The following is a 12,923-nucleotide window of genomic DNA, read 5'->3' on the forward strand; positions in this document are numbered from 1 at the left end:
CAGGAATGTGCTCACTTTTAAGGGGACAAATCATTTGTAAACAGCTTTGTAATCATGACAATCACTCTGGGTTTAAAGTCAAAGGAGCCGGACTCAATTCAGCTCTATAATTATTGTATGACCTCGGCCAAATTTCAGTTCATTGCTGCTCTGAGCCTCAGTTTCTCCATCTGTTAAGACTTAGGTGGTCCCTAAAAGTCTTTTCTAAATCCTACACTCTAAAATCAACTTTAGAGCTTTCCTGTTGCAATTAAACAGATATGGGCACGCTTATCGACCTCCCAAGAATTCTTGGACACTGGGAAAAGAATGAGATAGGTCTTATTTGGATGTGGAGAATGTTAGAATTTGTTTTGCTTAATTACACATTTTTGTTAAAAGGGGTTAGTTTTTCTTTTATTCCAATGAAGGGAGTAGTGCAAAAGAAACTAGAATTTTTTCTACATTCTGCAGCCAAGAGTGGATAGAGCACTGGACCAGGAGTCAGGAAAACCTGAATTTCAATCTGGCTTCAGACACTTATTAGTTGTTGACCCTAAGGCCAGTGACCAAATTTCTGAATGCTTGTGTTTCCTAATCTGTAAAACGGGGATGATAATAGCAGCATCTACTTCCCAAGATTGTTGTGAAAATAACAAGTCATATTTACAAAGTGCTTTTGCAAACCTTAAAGTGCTATATAAATGCTAGCACATTTTAATATTAATTTAAAAAAATAAATTTAAAAATAAAGAACATATGACTATATACTGCTTACTATCAGGATCTCTATTATGCACTATTTTAGGCCTATTTTAAATTACAATAATTTGAAAATATAATCTTTCTTTCAAATACTATTCAATTTAGATTCTTCAGTAATTTAGTCTGGTCTTCCCCCTATTTGGTTTTACTCATTAATATGTATGTATACGTGTGTGTGTGTGTGTGTGTGTGAATGAAAAATAATTTATTAAGTGCTTACTATTTGCAAAGCACTACACCAAACACTGGGGATACAAATAGAAAAGGGACAAAGTCCTTGCTTTCAAGGAGCTCACATTCTAAACAGGGAGACAGCACAATATGTATTTTGGTTCAATAACTCAAACTTAGTGGACAGCACACCTAAAAAAAAAACTAACTGAAATAACTTCAATGTTAATGTAACTAAAATACAGCGTGTGAAATTCTAAACAGCTGAAGGAAAATGAGTTCATAATTCCTGTTTGCCATTAATTTACCTGGAATATGTTAAGTACAAGGGTCACAACTTGCCACTTGCTATCTAAATATTTTCCCTACAAAATTTGATTTAGAATACCTCAATATTAAAGCGAAGCTTTTGCAACTTCTTGCTCACAAACTGCTTACCTGAATATATTTTCTTTGCGTCTCATCATTTAGAACGTGTGCAACATGTTTGGAAAAAATCTTTTCTCGACCAGTTCTGGCATGGATACCAACCATAGTGACTCCAATAGGCCAAGGAGCATTTCCGATGGCCATCTGAAGATAAGCATCATTGGCCTATAAAGAGTTGAGTTTTTAATGAGAAAAGAAAGGCAAAACATTGTCTGTCAGTATTAATTTTCCAATAATTTAATAACACTTTAGATACAATTATCTAAATGTTTTATGCCATTCTCTGTGTGTATAAACATATAAAATATTGTTACATTATTTATGCCTTAATTTTGGTTTAGATTACAGAACTTGCTCAAGGCTACAATCAATGGTAAAAATGGAAATTGGACCTGTGTTTATGTACACAAGATGAATACTTCTTTGCATTGTTTTTACTATGGAGTTTAATGTCCTTTTCATATTTGGAATGAAAGAGACAATTTAATGCACTGCTAGATATTCTAATTTAGGTCTCTTCAAGAACTATCTCCTCTACAGGTGGTTATACAGGGAGATACCATCTAATTAGCATTTCCTAATCCAACCTGAAGATGTAGCTGTTCCCTGCATGGAATTCCCAATGAAAGCCATGGGAGTTCTATGCATAGGATGAAGTTCCTAACAGGTAGGTAAGGATAGAGGCCCACAAGCAAAATTTCTAAATATTGAATTAGCTTCATTATGGTCCCTCAAAAGCCCTACACTCCAAAAACCTATACCCAAATCTATCTAAATTGAAGAGAATAATCATGACAATTTTCCCCCCTTTTGGGGGGGGGGGGGGGTGAGAGGGTGCTTGGAGGTAGATAGGCTTTTCTAAAATAGTTCTAGCTGTCTGTGGACGAAAAAACACAAACCAGAAAGCAGAGAAGCAAATTTTAAACATCTGACCTTGCCAGTTTTAGAAAAGCTTATCTGACTAAACCTCGAAAGAGTCTTAATAATTACATGTGAGAGGCAGTGTGGCATGAAAGACAGAGAGCCAGGCTTAGAGTCAAGAAGACCTGGGTCAAAATGACCCTTGGAAAGTCACTTGGCCACTCAGTTGCAAAGCAACGGCCAATTCACATTGCCAGAGGGAGGTTCTTCATGAGCAATTCCCTATATCGTTGAAGTCACAGGTCCAATTCAAAATTTTTAAAGGCTCAAAATCTGGTAGATTTAAAATGCAGAGAAGAAAACAAAAAAGTGCAGAAGAAAAGATTGACAAATAAAGCAATTACTACATTGCTAAATTTAATATGGGTACTACATAGACACACACTATGTGTTCATGTTAAATATATAAATATACATACAATATATATAAATATACATACAATATATATACACACACATATATATAAAAACTATAAACAGTAAACGTTTTTATACAAGCTTGTTTCTTAGTGATTGTTAAGTTCACAACAAAAAAGAAATTTTTTTTAATTTGCCAAATATATACAAACCAGTTGCTACAGAGTAAAAACTCAGAGCTCATTATATAGGAAATGATTTTGCCAGAATAAAAACAGTTAAACTTGCTCTAGGCAAACAGGTTTTATGAGGTTTAAAAAAGGACATGGATGTTTTCTTAAATAACTCAGCATTTTATCATGGGTACTCACATGTATAATTTCAACAATGGAGGTCAAATGATGGAAATTTCAATACTTATGTTTCAGCAGACTACAAAACAAACTAGTTTAAATGTTCAAATTAAGTTCACTTTGTTTTTATGAAGTAAATACAAAGTTAACCAAATAATCAGATGCCAGATTCTGGGTATTTAATATTGGGAGAAAGGCTGCAAGATGAAAGGCCACACATTTTCCATTAAGTAATTAAAAATAATATACCTTAGAAAAGGCATGCATTGTTTATATTACTCAGTAGATAATCATAGGTCTTCATCTATGTTCACGTGAATCAACAGATCTATATTTCCTATCCCAGGATGCTCCCTAGAATATCAAAGTCCTCTCTTGAGCCCCAAATTTGTTGCAGTCTTGGAGGAAGGCAGGTCAGTGGGTAGGGGGCAAGAGATACTGTTATACAGAGTATTTAATATATGCTTACTGAATTTTAAAAAAAAAGTGCTCTAGTCTATGGGTCTAAAGTGTGGGAAATTGTGGTTATGGAATCCTCAGATGGAATTTGAAAATTATTTCACATAGAAACAATGCTCTAGATAATGATTAAGTAATGTAGTACAATTAAACTGGTAATTCAACATTAAGTAGGCATTTGTGGAGTGGCCTGGAAATAACTAACATTTATAGCATTGTTGCTATGTGAAAAATGTTCCCAATTTCAAATTACTGACTTAAGAACAAAATTTCAAAACGTAACCTGTTTGTTTACCATATGTCTGTATACAGTTCACAGACTCAAAGATCCCCAGAAAAGCTGCTCAGTTTTTTTTCAAAGAGCACCACAGCTAAGATCTCAAAGTCTTAGTTCATATCAAGCATTATCAATGTCCCCCCATCTTTATATTAGATACCAATCCAATTCAACAAACACTTATTAAGCACCTACTACATGAAAGGCACTGCACTGGATTCTGGGCAAAAACAGAACAGCCTCTGCCCTCGAAAATCTTCTCTTTTTCTAAGGGTGAAGGTGTGGGACATGCACACATCCAAAAAGAGTACAAGGAACAATTTAAGCAGAAAAATGTCCTTAACAGTTGAGATGTACCTCTGGCATCCGAGCCGAGTCCTGAAGGAGTGTGGCATGCTCAGCATGCAGGATATCTTATGCACGTGCACACAAGTGGGAGGTGATACTCCCAATTCTGGGCAATGGCTAGCAGGGACAGCTAGGCCAAAAGATCATTATAAGCAGCAAAGTGGGAGAGCTGACTTTTAAGTGTGACCAGCTGATTTTCATATCTATGCCAGTATCTCATAAAGATTCACCCAATCCTAAAAGATATGAATGCTGCAAAGGACCTAATCTACACATGCTGCTAATCACAATTTCAATCCCCAGCATGTGGCATCTATCTTTCATACCTTCACATATTCTCTCTGCAACATGAATTTAATAATGTCTGTTATTGATTCTTTAATGTCAGCAGGAAGAGTCTGGAAAGAAAAAAATGAGGTAATTAATTTGGGAATCCATTCAGTGTCCTAAGTAAGAACATTTATTCTGAAAAGAGAAAATCCAAGTTCTACTAAACATCAGCCAACAGAAGCACTATTAATAGATGTCTCTTACCCTTTTCCGCAGTTTTCTGAAAAGTGGTCTCAAATATGATTCCGTCTGCTTTTGAGTGGCACTGTTCAGTTTGCCCTGCACACTGCGTTTTACATAATCTTCTCTGGCATTGAGTTCTTTAGCCCAAACTCCAAGGAGAAACTGTAAAGAAAATGGGTAGATTTATACCACATTGCCACCTACTGGTCAAAAACATGAAACATATACAAGGTGCAAGAAATTAAGAGCATTAATTTTTATTAAGTATATTTTATTAATATTTTAGTACCCACTCAAAACTAATTACACCACCACCATGATGAAGTATGCTGTGATGAATTGTGTTGTCATCAGGGTGGGTATTCTCTCCACTGATGAAGACTGCAACTCCCCTATGCCTTCAGAGAAGCAGTCTGAGAGAGCCAACAACATGCTACAAGGCTGGGCTCATGTCTCTGACACTAGCAATGTGACCATGGGCAAGATGCAACATCAGAGGTCAGTCAATCAACAAGCAGTAATTAAGTGTTTACTATTTACCATGCATTACGCTAAGTGCCAACAACACATCAAACACTGCTCCTGACTTCAAGGAGCTCACAATCTAATAGAAGAAACAACATGCAAATAGCTATGTACAAGCAAGCTGTATATAGGACAAACTAGAGGTAAACTTGGAGGGAATGTATTAGCTCTGAAGAGGAACAAGAAAGGCTTCTTGAAGGTGGTGAGATTTTAGCTAAGACCTGAAGGAAGCCAGGGAAAGTGAGGTAGGAGGTGGTGGTGAGAAGGAATTCCAGGCATGGGGGGCAGCCAGGAAAAATGTGCTGAGAGATGGAGTATCTCATTCCAAGGAAGACCAAGGAATCCAGTGTCACTGGATCATAAAGTAGAGGGGAGTAACTTATAAGAAGACTGGAATGGTAGGAAGGGACTAGGTTAAATGAAGGGCTTTAGAAGTCAAATAGGATTATGGGTGGGCACTGAGGAAAGTGGGGCCTGGCATGACCACACCTACACTTCAGGAAGTTCACTTTGAAAGTTGAGTGGAAGATGGAGTCCAATGGGGAGAGATAGGGGACAGAGAGACCAACCAAAAGACTACTGTCTAGGGATGAGGAGATAGGACTAATAATAAAAATAATCCTTTGAGTTTTGTATTACAAGTGAGGCTCAAATGAGATAGTGTTGGTAATGTACTAAATAACTGTTAGCTAGGAGAAGATGGTCTTCAAGGTGTGTGATGGTCAAAAAAATTCATCAAATGAAACCAACCTGGTGATAAGACTCTCCAAATTTAACCAAGTTAGTTCTCAAACAATTAGCCTCCAATCATTTCTTAGATTAGTACTCCAAGCCTGTATGGCCTGGTAGAACTTGCCAGAGCTCAAGCTCCTCTAAAATAGCCTTTACAAGCCCACTGCCACTAGCATGCCATAAAATATCAAAGAATTTTACTGGAGGATCATCAAATACAGTACTTCGCAAATACCCTATTCTTTTCTTCCCCTTATATATTTTATGCTACTCAGCAAATTTATAAACTTAAAATTATATTTCCTTGCTCCTTAATAAAACCAATTATATCTATCTACCACACTTCTACCACAAAGTTATGGATTTACAAAGTGTCTTCCACAGTATCATGATCATGACTGATGTTCAATTAATATATGATTATTTAGTGCTTATGACACCATGGACATTTGAGCATTAGACGATTAGTGGAACAAATTAATCTATATCAATTGTAGAAGAAAAACAGCAAAAGGGCAAAAGAGAAAAAATGGTGATCATACAATTGTAACCTTTCTTCTCCATCACCCTCCCCAACATTTCCAACTAACCCCTCTCAGCAAGTCAGCACCAACTACATAGAAAAAGCCCATGTAGGGGTGCATCAAGAGCAAGAGCTGAAGTGACCAAACCTTTGTAGTGACACTGCCAAAGATGTTACCAACTCCAAGAGTAAGTTCTAGGTTAGGTTAGAGCAGAAAGACCAAATGAAATAGATATTGAATTTTGACACATATATACATGTGCTCTGTCTTCAGTTGCATCTAAATTAATGTTAAGCTATTTCATTTAAATCCTAACAAAATAAGTATTTTTAGGATTCAAACATAATAGCATCCAAATTCCTTAGGAAGTATAAAGATAAAACTGGTAAGAAAACAAAGGGACAAGCTGAGACTACCAGGAAACATTTAGCTAATGGGATAGTTCCCTTCAAAGGGATCAGCAAAGACAGTAACAGAGAAATAAGCACAAGCCCTGAAGATTTCCTGATAAAGTAGGTATGTTTCTGTAGAGATACAAATACATATTACACATATACATACATATATACACACCTGTGCGTGTACATACATCCCTTTACTAACCTATCCTCCTACCTCCTCCTACCTCAGCATTTCTTCCATATAATCACCTTTCTTCCACATGATTCCAAGCCTAGCACCTAGTAGTTACTTAATAAATGTTTAAGGGGCAGCTGGGTGGTACGGTGGTTGGAGCGCTGAGCCTGGAGCCAGGAAGACCCGAGTTCAAAAATGACCTCAGATACTTACTAGCTGTTTGACGCTGGGCAAGTCATGTAACCCCTATTTGCTTCAATTCCTGTAAAACGGGGACACACTGGAGAAGGAAATGGCAAACCACTCCATTACCTTTGCCAAGAAAACTCCACAGACTTTGTTCATGGGGTCCTGTGACTCCACGTGTCAGTACACAACTGAATGACTGAACAACCAAAAAATAAATATTTACTGAATTGAATTCTCAGCCAAAATTTTTTTTCCTCTATTCTTTCCAATTTTACAAGAAAAAGAGAATCCCTCTACAATAAGAAAATATTATGAAACTTAGGAGAAAAAAAGCTACGTATACTGTTGGATAAAAAGAGCATTCTCCATCCTTGGTTTCTTACTCATACCATTGCTATTTTGTTTTGTATGTATCTATATTAATGTACCCATCTTTGAATATAATTTCATGAAAGCAGAGAGTATTTTCTTTGATTAAGCTTTCTATCCAAGTACTTCTTTACATCATGCACATAGTAACATTCAACAGCTATATGTGCTGGGGACAAGTCACTTAACCTCTCTCAACATGAGTTTCTTCATCTGTAAAAGGGAAATGATAATAGTATCTACCTAACAAGGTTGACTTGAAAATAAAGCTAGATAATTAATCACTTTGTAAACCTGAAGTCACTACATAAAAGTCAGCTATCATTTTTATAGATGACTCCTCCCAAATCTTAAAAACCTAAGGAGAGTTCTCAGCCCACCAAAGTGTTACCAATCTGTTAGCACAACAGGATATTACCTTAAGAAATTTGGTTATGATGTCCATGTCTTTATGATCATCCCCCTTTCCTAAGGACTCTCCCAATGCCTAAAGGAAGAAAATAAAAAGTGTTCCTAACTTTTAGAAGAAAGCAAAAGGCAAAATGCAGAGTTTATATATAGGCAGTCTAAAATATGAGAGAAACATGAAGTTTGCTTTACATTCATAACTCTATTCAAGATTGTTTCAGTTTTCAAATCTGACAAAATTCAAAATAAGTGGAAAAGACTCTTCTAAAAATTTTTAAAAACAAAATATGCTTAGAATACACACATACACATAAAACTGGCTTTTAGATACATACCATTTAAAATTTTGATGCTACGTATAATTTCATAAGAAAAATGCTTAAGGAAAAGAGTCATTTCAACACCAGCACAACTCCTAGACCTACGCAGTACCACAGTAGTTATTAAAAGAAACATTACTAAAGAAACTCTTCTAAATTTTGCACTTCTGGAACATCAAAATCACTAAGTTTCAAAATAAGACACATATAGTGAATAAATAATTGCTACAGAACAATTATATTTCATTGATTTTTACAGAGATTACCTCTAATTCTTCAATAGTGGTGTTTTCTTCATGGACTTTCAGATCATTCTGTGTGTCCTCTTCTCCTGGTTCTTGACCACCAACAATTTCATTAAGGTATTGCTGATCAATCTTATCCAAAGCTGCCTTCAAGTCATTCCTCAAACCCTAGGAATAGTGAAAAGAAAAGTTATTAACCCTAAATTTCACTGATAAAGTTTCACCTTTAGTTTTTAATTAGTTATATCAGTTTAGTAAGTGGTTTTGCTTAGGTTAACTAAACCACAGTAGCAAGCACAAATTCTGTATGTATTTTTTTAAAATGAATATTAGACAGGATTCAAAAATTTAAATAAACGAAACTGAAGAAAGTGATTCAAATAAGAATTAAACTTGTTAAAACAGTTACCATTACTGTCCTCAAGGTTAACTCTTCTAAGCATATCTGGACTTGAAGGAATAGCTGGTCAATACAAATGCATACTTTATGGTAGGAGAGGTTTATGCTAATGTCAATTTGATGATGGGACAAAGAAAAGTATCATGAGAGCTAAAATCTAAGCATTCATCTTCAAGATCATCTTCATGATTAGTGCTAGAAATTTCCCAAGGAACAGAGACCCAGAGTCTCTACCAACTGAGCCTCCTGACACATTTTCTCCTTTAAATTTGGTACACCTCATGTTTTTTACACCAGTTGTTTTTCAGGCCCTCACTTTGACCCAACAGAGCATGTTATCTCAACCCAGGGACTACATCTGAGATAAAAGGCAACAATGCATGTAAGCTGTCCTCTCCTCAATTTTCCCAAGTCCCTTTTCTCCTTTCAAAACAAATTCCTTGCTTGTCCACCATATACCACACAGAACCATCCTCTTGGATGTCACAGGGCTCTATTCTGAATACCCAACTATGAAATATTGGTAGATTTTAGCATATTCTTGTGGAGAAAATATGGAGAAATGTTGAACTAAATGATAGTACAGTAGGTGCATTTGTATCTAATTGAATAAACTTAGGAAAGGAGTATTACTATATTTAGTGAACTGCTATAAATCTGGAAAGAAGACATTCATAATAAGGTAAACAGTTTCATGATATTCTGTACTAGTTAGCCCACCACTGTGTTTGGTTCTAGGACATTTTAAAACGTACACTGACAAACTAGAGGAAAATAACCAGAATAATGATAAATCTGTAAAGTATGTCATATAAGAAATGGTTAAAAGGGCTGAGGTATTTAGCCTGGAAAAGAGATAAGAGCGTGTGTTTGTGTATGTGTTGCAATTTGGGGAGGTCTTACAAGAAATAAGAGTTCTCTTCAAACACTTGAAAAGGTTGTTATTTGCAATAAAGATTAAATTTATTCTATGTAGCTAAGATAGGACTAGGATAAATGACTAAGAGGAAAGGAAATTTTAGCTGAATTTAAGGAAAATTTTTTAATATTTAAAATAGTCAAAAAATAAAAATAGGGAATTAATCTAGCTTTAATAAGTTTCCCATCATTAAAAGTACTCAAGCAAAGGGTGGATGATGACCTATTAGGATGCTGTAGAGGGGAGCTGAGAGGTTGGACAAGCTATCTTCTAAAGTCTCTTTTAATTCTACTTGGTAGAAAATATACATTACCCTATCTATGCACTAAACTTATCCTCTAAAATCAGAAAGTTATGGAAAAGACTACGTGAAGGCATCCAATTCCACTGTACTGTCCTTTTACAAAAGTAGAATAGTGCCAAGTAAATAGCAGGCACCCAGTCCTGCTATCAAAAGATAAGATGCACCTGAGAACATGACAGAGACAAAAAAGAAAACTTCATTGTGGTGCTCTAGAGCTGTCTATGGAGCAGAGCTAGGGATAGGAAAATAACATGATTCCATTCTAAGAGCCACTGCCATGATCAAAACTGAATTTACCAGCAATGACCCAACAATCAGTACATTCAATGTATATATGAAAGTGTAGTTTTATACACTCCACACATTGCTGTACTCTGTTCACATAAATCATTATTTACGCATGGAAAACTAGTATTTATTTGGTTCTCATCTGTCAACTTACCTTGTTAACCTCTGGTGTGAGAATCTCAATCTTTCTTAAACGCTGAAATGCATCATAATCTGTTTCTCCAAACAATCTAACTGGCTCTCCCCTTTCTCTCAATCGTCTGATGACCTAAAAAAAGGCAAAGAAGAAAAAAAAATCCTAAATAATAAATTATTTAAGTTTTTAAGACAAGGCGATAAATTTTTAAGGCAAACTTCTCTAAACTACATTTTTCCTATTTTAAATAGAAAAGAAGAGTTACCAGACTTCTCAGCCCACAAACGCCAAAGACAACTGAGCAGGTCAGTGGGAAAACTGTTGGATCGGGGTGAGGGAAGGGCGCCGCAGCCTTGGGGTGGAGGAGGTGGCTGCAGTGGCGGCAGCAGCTGCTTCCAACCGCAAGCCCACACAGTAGGGGGAGTCAAGTGGCTGATCAGAGTGGGAGTGCAGAGATTGCTTTGCTGGCGCAGAGGCAGAGTTCTCTTGCTTTTCCCTGGGTCCCGGTCCTGGCTGGCAGTTTTTGGGGGAGGAGGAGTGCCCGTGTGGCAGAGCTTTGTGGTAGCTATGGAGAGGGAGTCCTCCTGGTGGTTACAGGGCAGAAAGGAGTGCCCGTACTCATAGATTAGAGCACAGGTCAGGAGAAGAGTATCATACCACCTCAGAATAGAAATAGCTCTGAAAACAGCAGTGCAAGGTCCCCTGAAGTTGGGACAAAGCACTCTCCACTCTGAAAGCAGTCATACCCTGACAAAAAGCTCAAGGGTCAAGTAGTTGGCTGGGAAAAACGAGCAAGCAACGTAAAAGGACTCAGACTATAGACTCTTTATTTGGTGACAAAGAAGATGAAAATATACAGTCAGAAGAAGTCAACAAAGTGAAAGAGACTACATCAAAAGCCTCCAGGAAAAATATGAATTGGTCTCAGGCCATGAAAGAGCTCAAAAGGGAATTGAAAAATCAAGTAAGAGAAGTAAAAGAAAAATTGGGAAGAGAAATGGGAGTGATGCAAGAAAAACAAGTCAATGACTGGCTAAAGAAGAGACAAAAAAATACTGAAGAAAATAACACCTTAAAAAAATAGACTAACCTAAATAGCAAAAGAGCTCCAAAAAGCCAATGAAGAGAAGAATGCCTTGAAAGGCAGAATTAGCCAATTGGAAAAGGAGGTCCAAAAGAACACTGAAGAAAATACTGCCTTAAAAATTAGATTGGAGCAAGTGGAAGCTAGTGACTTTATGAGAAATCAAGAAATTATAAAACAGAACAAAAAGAATGAAAAAAAAATGGAAGACAATATGAAATATCTCATTAGAAAAACCACTGACCTGGAGAACAGATCTAGGAGAGATATTTTAAAAATTATTGGACTACCTGAAAGCCATGATCAAAAAAAAAAAGTCTAGACATCATCTTTCAAGAAATTATCAAGGAAAACTGCCCTGATATTCTAGAACCAGAGGGTAAAATAGAAATTGAAAGAATCCATCTATCACTTCTTGAAAAAAATCCTAAAAAGAAAACTCCTAGGAATATTGTAGCCAAATTCCAGAGTTCCCAGGTCAAGGAGAAAATATTGCAAGCAGCCAGAAAGAAACAATTTGAGTATTGTGGAAACATAATCAGGATAACACAAGATCTAGCAGTTTCCACATTAAGGGATTGGAGGGCTTGGAATACTATATTCCGGAGGTCAAAGGAGCTAGGATTAAAACCAATAATCACCTACCCAGCAAAATTGAGTATAATACTACAGGGCAAAATATGGACTTTCAATAAAATTGAGGTCTTTCAAGAATTCTCAATGAAAAGACCAGAGATGAATAGAAAATTTGACTTTCAAATACAAGAATCAAGAAAAGCATGAAAACGTAAACAGGAAAGAGAAATCATAAGGGACTTACTAAAGTTGAACTGTTTTGTTTACATTCCTACATGGAAAGATGATATTAGTAACTCATGAGACCTTTCTCAGTATTAGGGTAGTTGAAGGGAATATACATATATACAGACACAGGGTAAAGGGTGAGCTGAATATGAAGGGATTATATCTAAAAAAAAATTAAATTAAATTAAGGGGTGAGAGAGGAATATGGTGGGAGAAGAAGAAAGAGAGAGATAGAATGGGGTAAATTATCTCACATAAAAGTGGCAAGAAAAAGCAGTTCTGTTGGAAGGGAAGAGGGGGCAGGTGAAAGGGAATCAGTGAATCTTGCTCTCACTGGATTTGACTTAAGGGGGGAATGACATACACACTCAATTGGGTATCTTACCCTAAAGGAAAGTAGGGGGGAAGGGGTAAAGGGGCAGATGATAGAAGACAGGGCAGATTAGGGGAGGAGATAGTCAAAAGTCAACACTTTTGAAAAGGGACAGGGTCAAGGGAGAAAACTGAATAAAGGGGGACGGGATAGGA

The 12,923-nt window shown here is 36.5% G+C and overlaps 1 protein-coding gene across 2 annotated transcripts in view; it reads right to left on the reverse strand.

The window, feature by feature from the left end:
- PRPF18 (pre-mRNA processing factor 18) overlaps positions 1-12,923 on the reverse strand; it is a 64,297-nt gene that overhangs the window by 15,006 nt on the left and 36,368 nt on the right. For both annotated transcript variants that reach the window (XM_036761950.1, XM_036761949.1), the window contains 6 exons: positions 10,526-10,639; positions 8,482-8,628; positions 7,906-7,974; positions 4,594-4,734; positions 4,386-4,457; positions 1,354-1,509 (listed from right to left, as the gene is read on the reverse strand). In XM_036761950.1, coding sequence (XP_036617845.1) covers positions 1,354-1,509; positions 4,386-4,457; positions 4,594-4,734; positions 7,906-7,974; positions 8,482-8,628; positions 10,526-10,639 — 699 coding nt within the window. The remainder of the gene's footprint in view (positions 1-1,353; positions 1,510-4,385; positions 4,458-4,593; positions 4,735-7,905; positions 7,975-8,481; positions 8,629-10,525; positions 10,640-12,923) is intronic.

This window comes from Trichosurus vulpecula, chromosome 5 (genome assembly GCF_011100635.1).
Source record: "Trichosurus vulpecula isolate mTriVul1 chromosome 5, mTriVul1.pri, whole genome shotgun sequence".
Taxonomy (NCBI): Eukaryota; Metazoa; Chordata; class Mammalia; order Diprotodontia; family Phalangeridae; genus Trichosurus; species Trichosurus vulpecula.